Source organism: Vicia villosa, linkage group LG4, assembly GCF_029867415.1.
Source record: "Vicia villosa cultivar HV-30 ecotype Madison, WI linkage group LG4, Vvil1.0, whole genome shotgun sequence".
Taxonomy (NCBI): domain Eukaryota; kingdom Viridiplantae; phylum Streptophyta; class Magnoliopsida; order Fabales; family Fabaceae; genus Vicia; species Vicia villosa.
This window is the reverse complement of record NC_081183.1, coordinates 80207488-80225222: the sequence shown is the minus strand read 5'-3', so window position 1 is coordinate 80225222 and position 17735 is coordinate 80207488. Positions and strand designations below refer to the sequence as shown.

The 17735-nt window shown below is 34.4% G+C and overlaps 1 protein-coding gene across 2 annotated transcripts; it reads right to left on the bottom strand.

Moving 5' to 3' along the window:
- Positions 1-4055: 4055 nt before the first annotated feature.
- LOC131594940 (uncharacterized) lies at positions 4056-16579 on the bottom strand. 2 transcript variants are annotated; one of them, XM_058867138.1, is made up of 7 exons: positions 16048-16576; positions 15696-15751; positions 15551-15596; positions 14273-14350; positions 8183-8296; positions 7766-7845; positions 4056-4528 (listed from the first exon to the last, which is right to left on the bottom strand). In XM_058867138.1, exons 1-7 carry the CDS (start codon positions 16438-16440, stop codon positions 4453-4455), a joined length of 843 nt encoding a protein of 280 aa, XP_058723121.1. In that variant the 5' UTR covers positions 16441-16576; the 3' UTR covers positions 4056-4452. The 2 variants fall into 2 exon arrangements, with proteins under 2 accessions (XP_058723121.1, XP_058723120.1); XM_058867137.1 differs by lacking the exon at positions 4056-4528 and adding an exon at positions 4584-5690 and having other exon boundaries at positions 16048-16579.
- Positions 16580-17735: the final 1156 nt, after the last annotated feature.

The following is a 17735-nucleotide window of genomic DNA, read 5'->3' as shown; positions in this document are numbered from 1 at the left end:
TGTGATTCTGCTGCATAATTAAAATGAAGATGTTTGGTTTTAAAGATTAAAGAATGATGTTATCGGTTCATCCGAATGTGAAGTGTTATGTATCGATTGAAATAAATGAGCAGGTTGTTTGTGATAAATGATTTAACGTGAAGTGTGACATCCCGTTGTTTGATAAAGTGTTGAATAACTCTGGTTTTTCGTCATAAATAACGATTATTCGTTGGGTAGAATTGGCGTAATCGTCTTAGATGCGACGAGAGGCCGCGATAGCGTAATCGGCTTAGAAGCGACAAGAGGCCACGATGGCGTAATCAGCTTAGGATAAGATATGTTTCACATGCATCTATAAATCATATTTACCAATTCAATCAATTACGCCAAAGATATATATATATATATATATATATATATATATATATATATATATATATATATATATATATATATATATATATGGACGTATCAAATGAGAACTTTAGTTATTATGATAATTGAGAACTTTTAATAATAACCGTACGATTTAAAATCAATGCTCAGATTTGCATTAATGTGATATGTATTTAAACCAGAATCTATCTATTAATTATTATCTCTTAAAATTTAAGTGAAATCTGAGACATTGATTTTAAATCGTACGGTTATTATTAAAAGTTCTCAGTTCTCATAATAACTAAAGTTCTCATTTGATATATATATATATATATATATATATATATATATATATATATATATATATATATATATATATATATATATATATATATATATAGGAATGATATATTTACTCCAAGAGTGAGTTGTTATAACTTAGTCTACATCTTGACCATTAATTTTTATCAATGTAATGGTTAAAAATAATAAGAAATAGTTTTCTTTCTCCACGTTTAATTAGTTATTATTTTTAACCATTAATTGAAAAGAATAAATGGTCAAGATGTGGAGTAAGTTATAATAACTTCCTCTTGGAGTATATATATATATATATATATATATATATATATATATATATATATATATATATATATATATATATATATATATATATATATATATATATATATATATATATATATATATATATATATATATATATATTATTTTCAATATTAAGAATTATAAATTATCATTCCAGCATACAAACATACATACATACCAGCAAGTATATGAGGCCGAAAGTTAAATGTAATTGCTCCTCTAATAAAATCCATGTAGATAAGGGAAAGTTTCAAACCGATTTATAAAAAATTTGGTAACGTTAATTTAATATGGAAATAGGAATATACTTAATTGAAATAAATGTGTAATATATTAACAATACGTTTCATGGACATTGAGATATAATCATGTTAATCACGCCACTAATAAAAATAACAACCAATATAGATAAGGGAAGGTTACAAACCAACCTTAACACTTTCGATGACCAAAATGTAGCAGGATGATTTATAAACAGTATTGCTTGTTTTTAGTAACAATTAACAACCACTATTCCTTTTAGTGGCCACATCGTCCTCAGTGCATTAGGATGGGACGGCCGCCTTCTTTTCAATTTTCTGTTGTTGTAATAATTGTGATCATCTTTCTTGCCCTTGTCACTGGTTAAAGGTTTTTGCGGATGGATCTTGAAGCCATGAACGGTATTGTTATGGTAAAACCATAGTTTCAAAATGAATCACCTAGGAAAAAGGTGGATGTTGAAATATGATTTGTGTGGCTCTAGAAAGTTTTACGGGCCGGCCCCATAGTAGGCACTAAATGTTTTTGCATGACACTTTTGAACTATTTTCTGAGAGAAGATCCAAGTAAGATCACACACGATTTTGTAAGTTTTAACTTTAGGGATTTGAGCGTACACTTGATGCAAGCTCAAGAGGATGAATCTCTTCTTATCCCTCTCTCGGGAGCTTTATTTATAGTCTGAGAGTGATAAGTTGCGACATTGATGGAGCAACATTTGGATTTCCTCCATAATTACTGCTATCTGTAACCTCAACCATAACCTCTGTAACGGTAGAAACCTTTGGTATATGTGTAACCGTCGTGGCCTAGTTGGAGATAAGGTCCTTGCCAAGCTGGAGGTAGGCAGCTGAAGGTAGGCACCTGCCGACCTGGAGAATGAAGACCTATCGAGTTGGAGGTAGGCAGCTGAAGGTAGGCAGGCACTTGTCGATCTGTAGGATGGAGACCTACCGAACTGGAGGTAGGTACCTGCCGACCTGGAGGATGAAGACCTACCGAGCTGGAGGTAGGCAGGGTCTTCAGGATCAATCCTAGTTCACTGTCCTCCATGCTCTCTGCCTATTCCGGTTTTTCTGATCAACTTAAATATTTCAAATATGTACATCAATTTTGTAGGACTGAGTTAAGCTCAATTCAAATACCAAGATGCTATCAGAACCTATCCTAAATCACTTTGTTAGACTTTCTGTGTTATCCATGTTTTGACCTCATTGAGATCCAAACGTGAAAGAGTGTGTTGAAATTTCCATCTTTGTTGGAGAAATTTAAATCCTAATTATTTGTTTATTTATGAATGTACCATCTAATAAATAAACCAAAGTACTCATTTTAATTTTGGAAATAATAAATTAAAGCTTGTGATTGAACTAAATCCAAACACAATAGGTTTATAAATAGAAACAATTTGCAAATCATCGAGGGAAAATCAGACACGTCTTAACACCTACCATGCAATTTAGTTGCCTGACTTAACCATGTTTTCAATTCTCAATGGTAAATAATTGTTGATAATTTCTTTTCTCACACTTTTGAAACTTAAAAATTGACCTCCGATTTTTTTTAAGATGTATCTTCGGACACACCTTAAATCACTCCATCATTAATAAATTATGGGTTAATAATCATTTACCCCCTGCTATATAGGCGAGTTTTGATTTATCCCCTTTAAAAAAAAAGTTTTTGATTTCCCCTTATAATTTTAAAATTTTAAGTCTTTTGCCCCCTAAGAGGGAAAATTACCCCCTGTAAAATAATTTTTTTTTATTTACCCCCTGACTTTTACACACTTAGGAGGGTGCCCTAAAATTATAGGGATAATCCAAAACTTTTTTTTAAATGGGGTAAATCAAAACTCGCTTATATGGCAGCGTAAATGACTATTAACCCATAAATCAAATAGTCCTCACATTTTAATCAAAAAAATTTATTCGAAGATATATCTGCAAAACTTTTATGAAATATATTCAGAAATACATCTCCGAAAACACTCCTAAATCTATTCAATATCCATATCTATTAGAAGGTAGGCAAAACCCTTCTACCCAAACACAACTCTTACCGTCAACCTTCTGCACTCAAGAAATCATGTCCAAGAAAGAATTCATAACAACATCCAAGAAATTTGGCAATTAAATTTAAACCACCCAAGAATAAAATGCTCCGCCAACAATCACAAAAAACTACATTCAATTTTTTATTCTGTTGAATGCAGATTTCAGATATTGCAGGGTTAGTCTTAGTGTTTGTATGCAACTTCTTCCTTGTTTTATATCTTATATAGAAAAAATTTCAAGCATTAGAGATTTAATAACAGGTCGTTCTTGGAATTGCTCTTTTATTCACCCTTCGGATCCAACAAGTAGTTCCAAATCAAAGAGATTGAATTGATTTTGGTCCAAGTGTAATTTTTAAATATGTATCTGTGAAATATACCAAATACACATTCGGAAATAAAACTACAAATTAAAATTAAGTATAATAGGAGTGTCTCACTCATTTGTATTTAATTTTATAAGAAAAGAAATACATTTGAAGATGCATCTCCAAACTCTAAAGACACTTTTTAATTTTTACCAAAGATTTGTAAAGAGATATATCGGTGGGAAAAGAAATTCCCTAATTGTTTAGGCAGTCACAGTGAATAAACTTCAGCCAGTTGTGAAAATTTTGCACTTAAAATAAATTTCTCAACGGACACATCAAGAATCAAGATATATTGAAATAATTGAAATATAATTTTTCAAACAGCAGTTCTTCATGTAATTTGTAATTAACTTCTACATTGTATTTTATTTTTCATAAACTCTAATTTAATTTCATAAACATTAGTCAACTTGAAACTTTTTGCAAGCTAAAGCTAGTCTAAATCGTGCCATTCATAGTATATATGAGATCATAATTTTAAACCTCAATCCTAAATTACAAACAGACAAAAATTAGGTTGACCGAGTTTTCTGATTCATTCCTACTCACTCAAACCCTAACTACAACAATTTTATTGGACAGAGACAAGCCATACCAGAAATTATAAAGATGTAACATCTAAATCCATTTCTAATTAGATTTTTACATAGGCTACTAGCGCAAAGGATACCCCTTGCTTTTCAAGGAACTGCAAACGATTTTAAATCAACAACATTACAGTGAAGAGTCATCTAGTAACCCTGATGTCTTTAGAGTCAGCAAGGTCAGTGCCCAGCAGTTGTGTCATTTCTAAAGTGTTCAGGCCGGCGGAGGAACCAAAAGCCTTAGCCTATTTCTGTATCTTGCAATGCGCTGCGACCGTTCCTCCCTAAAACTACAAGCAGCATAATGAAGTAACAATAACAATTTTAGTATTTGAAATTTATTTCATCCTTAAAATTGGTTTATCATAAAACAAAAAATAAAAAGTCTGGATGCTTTCAAAGTCGTCCCAGGGATACATACAACATAGAGATGATTCTAAAAGAAAAGTCAAATGGCAGTAATTGTAACAATGCGGGAATAAATTTTATGAGAAAAGCATAGAAACTATGCATATGTTAAAAAATCCAAACTATCCTATAATGCAAAGATTATAATAAAATAGAATTAAACAGTTCAAACATAAGTCCAAATTTTCAAAAGGTATGCTATCACCAATCATATTCAAGGCAATGAACATTCAATTTTTTTTTTTTTGATTCAGAAAAACCAGAGAAGGGAGCAAACTCAGAATTTAGCAAATCAAATGCTTCTAAATGAACAGTCTATTACTCTATTCCTTTGAGGTTCAAGTTTGAACTAATATTAGCATAAAAATTTTACAATATCATGTTGTGCTGATACTTGATAAGATTATAAGAGGAAAACTTTTAATAGTCAAACTTTAAATTTTAAGAGAGTCAATCCAAAGTATGACTCTTGACAGTTTCATCGAAGCAGTTTAGTGATACAAAATTATTTTATGTATGACATTTGGAAGGCCAAAAGAATTTTAATCAAACGAAGTTCAATGCTAATATGTTGTGGTTAATAATTTAGCTACATTTCGAACTACCTCCCATCACATTTGAATAACTCTTAGTCCGCAATTGACGATGTCAATTTCTTTTTGGTTACTGATGACTTCACCAAGATGATTAAAACACTTATCATGTGCATGGTATTTATTTTTCATATACTTACATATATTTGGCATCTGTTTAGAACCAAATATTGACTAAGCAAGTGCATTCACAACAGAAGAGCCCATCGTCTGCAGTCTTTAATAGAGATTTCAAAATTGTTCATAACCATATTTTGATTAATCCTAGTGTTCACACAGCAGAAGATATCATCAATCTTGTATGCTATGTCAATAATTGGCTGATTTGGCTCTGAATCAATTGAGACGCTTGCGACAGAGAGGTTGTGCTAAGGCAGTGAGATGGGTGTGAAGAACTTGGAGGTTGCCAACAGTGCTCATATTGTAAACATATGATGCATGCACAGATTTCCTGAAAAATCACAACTGTTGCTTAGTCTTGAACTCCCTCTTGCTTCTGATAAACAGACCAAGGCTAGCACTATCAACCATACTATTCTGTCAAAGTATAAAGGAGTATCTTCAACACAATACAGCTCGTCAGCATTCACTTGTTGCAAAATCTTAGAATTCAACTGCTAGTTTCTCTCTATGTTCGATCCTTGATCTTATATACTAGTGCTTCCAATCACATAGTTGGAAATCCTTCATTTTCTCAAAATTGTCAGAACTAAAGATTTCATATATCACCCTTGTTAGTGCAGTGCTAAGGCCAAATTGACAGGCATTGGTTAAGTCACACCTCTACCTTTACTGTCATTAAAACCTATCTTTTTTGTGCCTTGCTTCCTTTAAGTCAGTCAACTCACTCGTACTTGTGACGGTTCTATAACCTTTACTTCTAATAACTTGCATATAGAGGACCAAAGTACCGGCAGCTCACTGGCGCAAGATATAATATCATGGTTTCTATTATTTTCTACCTTCCTAGTCTTTATATGCTGCATGCACCATTTGCATATCATTAGAAGCATTATCCTTTTGACAATAATCATTTTTGAGATGTGGGGTTCTAATTCCTGGTTGGGTTTTGGTATTTTGTTACTACTGATTTTTCAAGGTGTGTGCTGATTTCACTATAAGTGAGCTGTAGTGAGACTTTCAAACCAGGCCTTTGGTGCTTGCTTTAGACCATAGATGGCTTTATTTAACTTCCATACTAGAGATATGTCTGAGATGAGAAATATAGGTGGTTGTTGCATGAAGACTTCCTTTTAAAGCAACCCATTTAGGAAGTGTTGTTTACATCCAATTGGGTGATATGCCATTGTGTGAGTACAATTCTTCTTGTAATAGGTTTTTGACTACTGGAGAGAAAGTCTCTTGGAAGTTAAGTCCTTGTTGATGATGATATCCCTCCCTTTGCAACAAGTAAAGTAGGTACAGTTGTAACTATAAGGCAGGATCTATCTCAAGGGCAGAGGACATATTTCATCTTTTGGACCAGGCAAGAAGGACAAAAAATTTGACTAATGGGATAGAGAAGACCTTGATAATGTCTTAGTTATGGGATTCCATGAAACCCACACCAATCATACCTGCATGTTCTTCGAAATAGCCAAGAACATTTGGGACCGCATGAGTCATATGTATTCAAAGGTCAGTGACACTACCCAATTATATCACGAAAAAAGTGAAAACAGCAGCTAAACATGGGGAACAGGTCAGTAAGAGAGAATGCCTACCCCTTTCCGAATATGTGGCAAGATATAGATCCCTATCGTGTGTTCGAAATGACTCATACATTACATATTGAAAAATAACATTTCAATTCCACTTTAAAAGTAGCTTAGGTTTGTTATAAAGTTAGAGTCGATTCGGGCACTAGAGGAATGAGTACAACAAGTGATAGCTTAATTACTTACTCCATCAGGACAGCTTTACTAATTGTTAAGTAATGAGGTTAGGCCTAACTCATTCCTACAAAACCGGCTTGTAGGGTGATAATTGCCCCCACTTGTAAAGACATGTTCACACCATATATTGTCCGATGTTGGACTCTTAACGCACCCCCTCACGCCCAGGACTGGACATCTGGAGCGTGGAAGTAAATGGTGGGTGGCCCGATAGCGGAAACCTATAGCAGGTGGCCCACCGGATCTTAAACGAGACTCTTGATACCATGTTAAGTAATGAGATTAGGCCTAACTCATCCCTACAAAACCGACTTGTAGGGTGAGGATTGCCCCCACTTATAAAGACATGTTCAACCCATATATTGTCCGATGTGAGACTCTTAACACTAACCATGTAAATCAGACGCATATTTAAAGTTGTCTTGTTAGCTTTTAATTAATACTGGAGTAATTCAAATGTTTCAATGTAATGTGGATTCACAATTTCATATAATCGAAATGGTTAATCAAGAACATTCAGTAGGTACATGTGTCACAGTTTATAATGTGTTGCCAATCCAGTCATGCAATGTTCTGACCACAAATCATAAGATGAAGAATAAATAAACAAAGTGTTAAAAAATAAACTTACCGTGCTCTAACCCTTTTCGCACGTTTGATATGTCTCTTCAATAGATCTTGTGTCGATAAGTGCTCGACAGACTTCTCATCCTGAAAGCAGAGATGTGCATCAACTCAAAGGATATGGATAAATGGGATAAAGACATAACAGAATAGAATTGAAACCAAATAACTCTACTTTCAAAGAAATGGCTATTTTCCATGTGTTAATTATACCCTATATCCAATCTACCATACCTTACCTCTAAGAATATTTTAATAGATTGCCCGTACTTATGTAGATTAGGAAATTCCAAATAATTGAAGTAGATTGTTTAAATGAAAAGGTTCGGAGCTAACTTCTCAAGCAATTCGCAAATATAGTCACAAGTACATGTACTACATTTTCACAAATGACTTTAATAGGCAGTTAATCAGAAAATCCAACCTCTTCTTGCTCATCTTCGGCATTTTCATCATCTTTTTTGTTTGAGGTACAGGTATCCACCATAGATGCAGGCAATGGTTTGGGAAGTGCCATTGTTGCATCTTTCTGTGCTGGCTGTCAAGTATAATGAAATAAAAAATTATAAATTGTGAAAAATAGAAATCAGAGTGTTCTGAATGTGCTTGAGTGAGTAAAGCACTCAGCATCCATAATATTTATACACTATATAATTAATTACATATTATGTTTACAAGGAGAAATAAATAATAGTCCAACTTCCTAAATGCATGAATCTAAATATACATGAACCTAAAACTTAAATGCTCTTTTTAATGGAAAACATACTATGTATTTTTTCTATTTCCAACACTCCCCCTCAAGCTGGTGAATAAGTATTCTCCATTCCCAGCTTGGATATAATTCGTTCAAAATTTGAGCAACTCAATCCTTTAGTGAGAATATCCGCAAGTTGCCCATGTGAGGACACATATGGGGTGCAAATCAGCCCACTGTCAAGCTTCTCCTTAATGAAGTGTCTATCAACCTCAATATGCTTAGTTCGATCATGTTGAACTGGATTATGTGCTATACTGATAGCTGACTTATTATCACAGTAGAGCTTCATGGGTCCTTCCCATTTGATTTTCAAATCTTCTAAAATAATTTTAAGCCAAAGTAATTCACAAATGCCTTGTGCCATGGCTCGAAATTCAGCTTCAGCACTAGAACGTGCTACTACATTTTGCTTCTTACTCCTCCAAGTCACAAGATTTCCTCCAAGAAAGGTGCAATACCCTGTAGTGGATCTTCTATCAACAATTGATCCTGCATAGTCTGCATCAGTGTAGGCCTCAAGTGTTGTATTTCCATTTCTTTTGAACAAAATTCCTCTTCCTGGAGTTCCCTTGAGATACTGCAGGATTCTATGAACTGCTTGTAAATGGATCTCTTTAGGACAGTGCATGAACTGACTAACCATACTTACAGCATATGCAATATCAGGTCTAGTGTGAGACAAGTAAATTAATCTCCCAACTAGACGTTGATACATTTCTTTATCTACTGCAACATCTTCTTCTGTATTACCCAATTTAAGATTTGGATCCATAGGAACGCTCGCTGGTTTACACGCTGTTTTTCCTGTCTCTTTGAGTAAATCTGTAATGTATTTTTGTTGTGATATAAAAATGCCTTTTCGGGAATGTGCCACCTCGATTCCCAAGAAGTACTTCAGCTTTCCAAGAGCTTTTATTTCAAACTCCTTAGCCAAACAATGACTCAAGATATGTTGCTCCTTCCAATCATCTCCAGTCATTATAATGTCATCCACATATACTAACAAAACTGTTACTCCCCCTTGTGGCGAGTGTTTGATGAACAAGGTGTGATCCCCTTGACTTTGCTTGTACCCCAAGGATGTCATAACCTTAGTGAATCTTCCAAACCATGCTCGAGGTGATTGCTTTAGGCCATATAACGCCTTTTTCAACCTGCAAACTGTATTGTCAGACACATTTTTTTCATACCCTGGTGGTACCTGCATATAAATCTCCTCCTCAAGTTCCCCATGTAGGAAAGCATTCTTCACATCAAATTGTTGTAAATTCCAACCATAATTGGCAGCAAGTGACAAAATTACTCTCACTGTATTCATCTTTGCAACCGGTGCAAATGTCTCTGAGTAGTCAATTCCATAGGTTTGTGTAAACCCTTTGGCAACCAACCTGGCTTTATATCTTTCGATTGATCCATCAGCCTTATATTTTACCGTGTACACCCATTTGCATCCAACTGGCCTCTTTCCTTCTGGTAAAGTCACTATCTCCCACGTTCCATTCTTCTTCAGTGCGTCCATCTCAATATTCATGGCTTGCTTCCATTTTTCATCAGACAATGCCTCAGAAACATTAGTAGGTATGGAAGTAGCGTTAAGGTTTGTAAGGAAGGCTCTATGGGTAGGTGAGAATTTTTTAAAAGAAAGATAGTTTGAAAGGGGATATAAAGGTTGTTTGGTGCATTTTCTGGTACCTTTCCTAATAGCAATTGGAAGGTCTAGGTCATCATCTGTTGTTTGGGTCATAATTTTATCCTGCAATTCAGAAGAATTAATTACCTTATTTGAAGGAGTCGAGTCAGACTCTTGAACTTGTGTCGATTCAGGAACGGCCTTTGACTTTCTCATGTAAACCAGATTCTTTCCATATCTCACATCCACATCAGGTTCACATTCAACTACTGGTATATTTGATTGATTTGACTCAACTCCCAGTTCTTCAGGCTCAGATGGGTTTGGTACAAGTGTGTTTAACTCAAGACCAGAAAGATCGGGTCTATTTGACTCGAAACTGGAAGAATTAGGTGGATTTGACTCGAGACCAGGGAGATTGAGTGTATTTGAGTCATGACCAGATGTATTTGACTTAATACTAGACAAATTGAGTGTATTTGACTCGAGACCAGAAAGATCAAGACTTTCAAGCTTATCTTCCTTAAAACTCTCCCCCTGAAGATAAGGTTGAGTGAAGTACGGTTCCTCTTCATGGAAGGTTACATCCCGCGACACAAAGAATCTTTTAGATGGAGGATGAAAACACTTATATCCCTTTTGAGTAGAGGAATAACCGACAAAAACACATCTTAGGGCTCTAGGATCGAGTTTTTTCCTGTCTTGACTATGCACATGGACAAATGAGACACACCCAAAGATTCGAGGTTTGAGATTACTACTTGTTGACAAATTTGGATAGAAGGAAGAAAGAACATCCATAGGACTCTTGAACCCTAATACTCTAGAGGGTAATCGATTAATAAGATATGTGCTAGTGAGAACGGCCTCCCCCCATAAATATTTGGGAACATTTTTATGAAACAATAGTGCTCGGGTTTGGTCTAATAGATGCCCATTTTTTCTTTCTGCGATTCCATTTTGTTGTGGTGTTTTAACACAAGAAGACTCATGGACAACTCCCTCTTTTTGACAGAAAGAAGTAAGAACATGATTGAAGTACTCTTTTCCATTATCAGACCTAAGTCTTTTAATGTTTACTCCAAATTGATTTTTAATCATGTAGAAAAACTTTTGAAAAACAGTACTGACGTCAGACTTGTTTTGGAGTAAAAATACCCAAGTAACCCGGGTACAATCATCTATAAAAGTCACAAACCACCTAGCACCTGTTACATTTGGATTAGTAGAGGGACCCCAAACATCTGAATGAACAAGATAGAAAGGGGAAAGACTTCTTTTGTTGTTTAATGGAAATGGTAGACGCTTATGTTTAGCAAACTCGCACACATCACAATGAAGACTTTCAATATCTACCTTATTGAATAAAGACGGAAACAAAACTTTAATGACTCCAAAAGAAGGATGACCTAATCGACAATGAAAAAGAAAGATTTTTTCCTTTTTGGAGAGTATTGACTCTGACATAAATGAGTGAGACAAGTGGACACTTGTACAGTGACCTGGTTCTTCAAGATAGTAAAGGCCATTCCTTTCTCTAGCACGTCCAATCGTCTTTCCCGAGTCCTTATCCTGAAATATACAACAATCATTAAAAAATGTCACACTACATGATAAATCATTTGTAAGTTTTTGTATGGAGACAAGGTTCATGGATAGCTTCGGAACATGGAGAACCCTTTTTAAGGTTATAGAATGATTTATTTGAATATCTCCAAAGCCAGCTACAGTTACAAGAGTACCATCAACAGTAGAAATTTTTTTATTACTGGGACAAGGGGAATATGTGGAGAACTGTTTTGAAGAGGGTGTCATGTGGTCTGTAGCTCCTGCAAAACCGGCTTGTAGGGTGAGGATTGCTCTGATACCATGTTAAGAAGTGTGGTTGGGCCTAACTCAACCCTACAAAACCGGCTTGTAGGGTGAGGATTGCCCCCCACTTATAAGGACATGTTCAGGCCATATATTGTCCGATGTGGGAGTCTTAACACACCCCCTCACGCCCAGGACTAGACAACTGGAGCGTGGAAATAAATGGTCGGTGGTCCGATAGCGGAAACCATAGAAGGTGGCCCACCGGATCTTAAACCAGGCTCTGATACCATGTGAAAAATAGAAATCAGAGTGTTCTGAATGTGCTTGAGTGAGTAAAGCACTCAGCATCCATAATATTTATACACTATATAATTAATTACATATTATGTTTACAAGGAGAAATAAATAATAGTCCAACTTCCTAAATGCATGAATCTAAATATACATGAACCTAAAACTTAAATGCTCTTTTTAATTGAAAACATACTATGTATTTTTTCTATTTCCAACATAAATGAATAAATAAAAAGCCAAAAAACATATCAAAATATGCAGAGATGCATAAAAAATATTCAGCCCCAAGAAGTAATTCATTGGCCATAAACATAACATAGTAAACCTTAGCACAGCACTGTGAGAAAGTTACAAAGCAAGAAAGCATAATTGTCATAAATATTTGCAACCACGTTTGAGAAGATCCGTTAGAAAAAAGTTAGAGGTTTCCATTAATGTTGTTAGGAAACCAAATAGCATACGAATCCTCCCGACAAACCTTTTTCTAAAACTCAAAATAAAACCTAATATACTCCATCCGAAGAAAAAACCAAGGGCATCAAACAAAAACAAAAATTGTAATAAACCGTGAGGCCTGCTTTATAGCCCCCTTAGGATTACCACTTCACTACCATGTAAAAGTTATAATGTAGTGACAAAGCCTCGTGTAATAATCTGAACAGATTATTTCAGATGATATGCATCACAGTAAGTAAATTCTAGCATAATTTCATCAGAATCTAACTAACTGGTCTAGGATAGCTATATCCTTGCCAGTGTTGTCAATGGCGGAAGGCGGTTTATGGCGGCAAGCCAAAAATCCACCATTACCATATAGAAGATAGTGTAACGGCAAAAAGGCTGAAGCATGGAGGACAAATTTAAAAAAAAAAAAAAATTATATAAAACAGCAGAAACAAACACAACACCAATTTAGAAACAGAAATAAAAACCAAATTAAGTTAATTTATGATAATTTTAAAACTGGGTGCATATAAACAAAGTGAAACATAAGGGAGAGGGGGGATTAGATCAGAAAATGAAGAAAATAAATAAATATAAGTAAAAAGAAAAAATGCAATATTGATCAGAATAAGAAAAATAGAGAAGCGAGAACTAGCTGTGTGTCTCAGCAGAAAAAAAGAGGGTAGAGCTTGGTGGTCTTTGCAGTTGGTCTACCGTGGTTGTCACACGCAGTTGGGTGGTGGTCGTACCCAGTAAAAGAAGAGAACAAGGTGGACAGTAGAGAGAGAAGCGCAAAGAGAAGAGGGTAAACTGGTAAAGTAGCCATTTTTTAGGGTATGTGTGAGAATTTTAGCCAATTTTGGGCCTGGGTTTGGTTCACAAGACCCAAGCCACGTTTTTTTTAATTTTACAAAAAAAAAATCTTTTCTGCTTTTTCTGTTGCACTGCCATGTCTGTTACCTTCATGGTGGCCGCAATGCCACCCCTTTCCTATGGAGGTGTGTTGCAATACCGCCACCACAATATGCCATAGTGCTGCCATGGCCAATATTCAACAACACTGATCCTAGCCTAGTAAAAATTGAAGCATGCCCATGCTCCACCCCTGATTTAAACCCTATTGCAATGCATTACTAGTCGAAGCAATGAGTCCCATAGGAAAAGCGCATAAATTAGCCAAAAGAAACTACTTAATTCTAATTCTTAAATATTTACTAATTTCTTTGATTCCAAAAATGCCAAACGATAGAAAATATCACGCATTTGCAATGAAGTCAAGTTTATGCAAATAAAACTTAACTTCATTGAAAATTGCAAACACGTAATTACTGTATATGGGAAAAGATGTAACCAAACATTTATCAAGTCTCCTTAACACAAACTTATTGATTAGCAGTAACTTGAGTGCACAACATCTAAAATGCGAGTTCAATTATAGCAAAGGTTTGGCAATAATTGATGTTGCTTTTAAAATCACAAGAGTATGTAAGTATCATTTCATCAAGATCATACTAGATTAACAGAATAATATAGTAAGTCAATATTACATGCGTAAATTCAGAAGGGGGTACCTGGCTTTCTTCATTTACTCCATTTCTCAACCATGATCTACAAAGTGCATATAGAGAAGCATCCTCTGTTAGTCTGACCTAAAATTTTGACATACAACAAAATTAACATAATAAAAAAAGAAAAATATCACAAGAGAAAGCAGAAATATTAAAAATCCTTTGGGCTTAATATTTATGACTCATTTGTTTTAAGTTTTGAAAGAATTGATATTTTTATTTACAAAAACTAGATTGACTAGCAAGGATATTAATAGACGCTGAAATCCCAAATTCCCAACTATGTTGGCACCTCAAACTCTACCCAATCATCAGCAGCAGATGACCAAAACTTCATTAAAAATAAGCAAAAGCACAAGAGGAAGGGTGGAGATAAATTGAAACCATTTTATTACTTGACTTATGTTAATTATAAAATTTTCTTACAAGATTAGAATTCTTATCTCTCTCTTGGTCCCATTGTAATGTAATCTTATACTTCAGTTTCATTGTAGCTTCACCATTATTTAATATTGTGGAAATTGGAAGTCTCAAATGTGGATGAGATATGGTCTAAAAATAAGTTTAAAGTGGGGGGCATCCCTCACCTTACAAGTATGTTTGTAAGGTTGAGATAGTCTAAACATAAGAACTAAAAATGGTATTAGAACCTATCCCAAGATTCGTTAGGGTTTGATGGTTCTTTAAAGATTCTTTCAGTTCTTTATGGACTTGAGAGGTCATTAGAGTTTTAAAACAAATCACCTATACCCATCTCTTTTATCTTTTTTAGGAAAATAGCAGCAATTTTCTCAATGAGCACCAGAACTTCCATACACGCGAATAACAGCCACCATCCATCAGAACTAATGATATTATCTTCACCTTACTCTGTTCTCATTTTTTCCCGTAAGACTTATGATATCATATTTTTATTAGTTTGTGATATTTTATTATGACGCCTATGATATTATTTTATGGTTTTCTACCAATTCAGCTTACAACTGTTGACATATCTCCAAGACATTTTAACCTTAGAAAGAAACATAAACAATAGAGTCAAAATAAGATAAGAACACTAATATTGATGTGAATTAGCTAACAGTAACAAGGATATGCAATTCTCAAGGTGTTTCAAAAATAAATCAAGCAAGTATTTGCAGTCTATTGATACTTCCATGTCACAAACACACAAAAGAGAAAATAAATGTAAACTAAACCAGATCAGTTCATTAACAGCTCAATTGTAATTGTAAAATACAAACTTTGCTATGGATGAGAAGTAAGAGAATTAGGGCTCACTTTTCGGTCTCTAACAACTGTGAGTGTCTCATCTCTGCTTCTTTCCCTAAGAAACACATCAGAAACATCAATCCCACCCATAACCAAAAGAAAAAATGAAAAAACCCTAAATTGAATATACCACATATCATCCAAAGAAATTTACCTCGCACTTGTATCTTTATGACCATTGACATCAGAAACTGCAGATCTACCCGTAACCTAAAACAAAAATTTCATTGAGAAAAAAAAACTTCAAAATTCCAGATCAAAATAACAACAAGAACAAAAACGCTTACAAACCGCAAATTTTCCAATGTAATTCACCATCCAAAAAAATTGAATCCAATTTATACAATTAAATAGAATTAAAACGCGCCTCATAACAAAAAGGAAAATTCATAATCATCATTTAATTCCAAAGTTTGTTCTCCTTTTTACCCTTCCTCCAAGCCAATTTTCAGAAAATTCAAAAAAATAACAAGAAAAAATAGCTTCAAATTCAAAATTCACAAAACCTTGAGGTGTCCTTTAGCAGAAGGCGAGGGAGCAGCAGCAGCAAGATGAGGAAACTGCACGTGCGAGAGTGGTCTACTCACGTGCAAGGCGTGACTTAGATAGTCCAAATTCATACCGCGAACTCCACCTCCGTGAGAATACAAAAGCGGCGGAGGAGGCGGAGGCGGATAACCGCTAACAGCGTGATTAGCGGCGGCGCGTGAGGGAGAAGGGAACGGATAATTAAACGGAATCGGAGCACGAAGCGGAAGGGTTTGTTGCTGTTGCTGTTGCTGTTGTTGATGTGAATGCGATGCGTAGTGATGGTGCGGTTTCGAGTTTGGATTTGGGAATGGCGAAATAGGTCTTGAGGTTGTAGCGGTTGTGGCGGTTTGAGCTGGATCTAACGACATCGTTTTATGATTTTACGATCTTGAAGATGAAATGAAGGTGAATTTTGTGAGAAGCATTGGAGTATCGATTGTGTTGCGTTGTTATTTTATTGTGTGAAGTGAAGATTGGAGGAAAAAAGGAGGGAAAGGAAAAATAATTAATAAAAGAGAGAGAAAAGAAACAAAGGAAAAAAAAGCATGGGTTTTGAATTTTTCGATGTGGGACCCGAAGAAAAGTAACGTAAGTGTTACTAGTAGTAATGAAAGTAGTAAATTTCATGATAAAAATGGGGAAATAATAATAAATCAGGATTAAGTTATGTTCTATAGAGAAAATATTTTGAGCGTTACCTTAGCGGTAGTGATGGTTTGGATGGAGTTTTGAATATTTTGGTGGTAAGATTAGAATGGAAATAATGAAGATATATACGTTTTAAGTAGTGTGATTTAATGTTAAATTACGTTTCATGGAGATTAAATTTGGTTATTTTGGTAAGGTAATTAAAATTACAAGCATAAAGTCCACGTTTATTATTATTGTATGGCCATTAATATTTAGATGAGAAAAAAATATATACACATGGTATTTACATGAAAAAAATGTAAATGGTGAATTTATGACTTGAAAATGGTACCGTTTGGATAGGATACGATGGATTATAGTGGCGATTTGAAAAATTCTCGCTTGTACACTAATGTTTGGATAGGATACAATGGATCATAACCGGGATTTAAAAAATTCTCGCTTGTACACTAACGTTTGGATAGGATAGGATAGGATGGATCGTAACCGCGATTTGAAAATTTCTCGCTTGTACACTAACGTTTTGATAGGATACAATGGATAATAGCCCGGTTTGAAAAATTCCCGCTTGTACAATAATGTTAGCATTCGTATATGTATTCTATTCAATGAATATATTTATTCAATGGATGGATATGTACATACTCATTTGTGGATATCTTATCTTCAATTTTAATAAAATAAATAAATTATTTATAAAATATCATATTATTTTAAAATTTTATGAATGAAGTTTTTAAAAAATATATTAAATTATGGAATAAACAATATTCATATTAAATATGTAATTGTATTAAAAAATAATTTAATTAATAGGTATATATTTTTATATAATAATATAAAATAAAATATATAAATATATATTGTATGGACATGACGAAGCTGGGTATTAAGGTATGCATATATGCACTCATTCCCATTTATTTTTATAAATATTATTTGAATCCATGCTCGTACCTAAATTGTAGATTTTTATCGTGCCCGTAATGAGTATTATATTCAGGATGTTAGA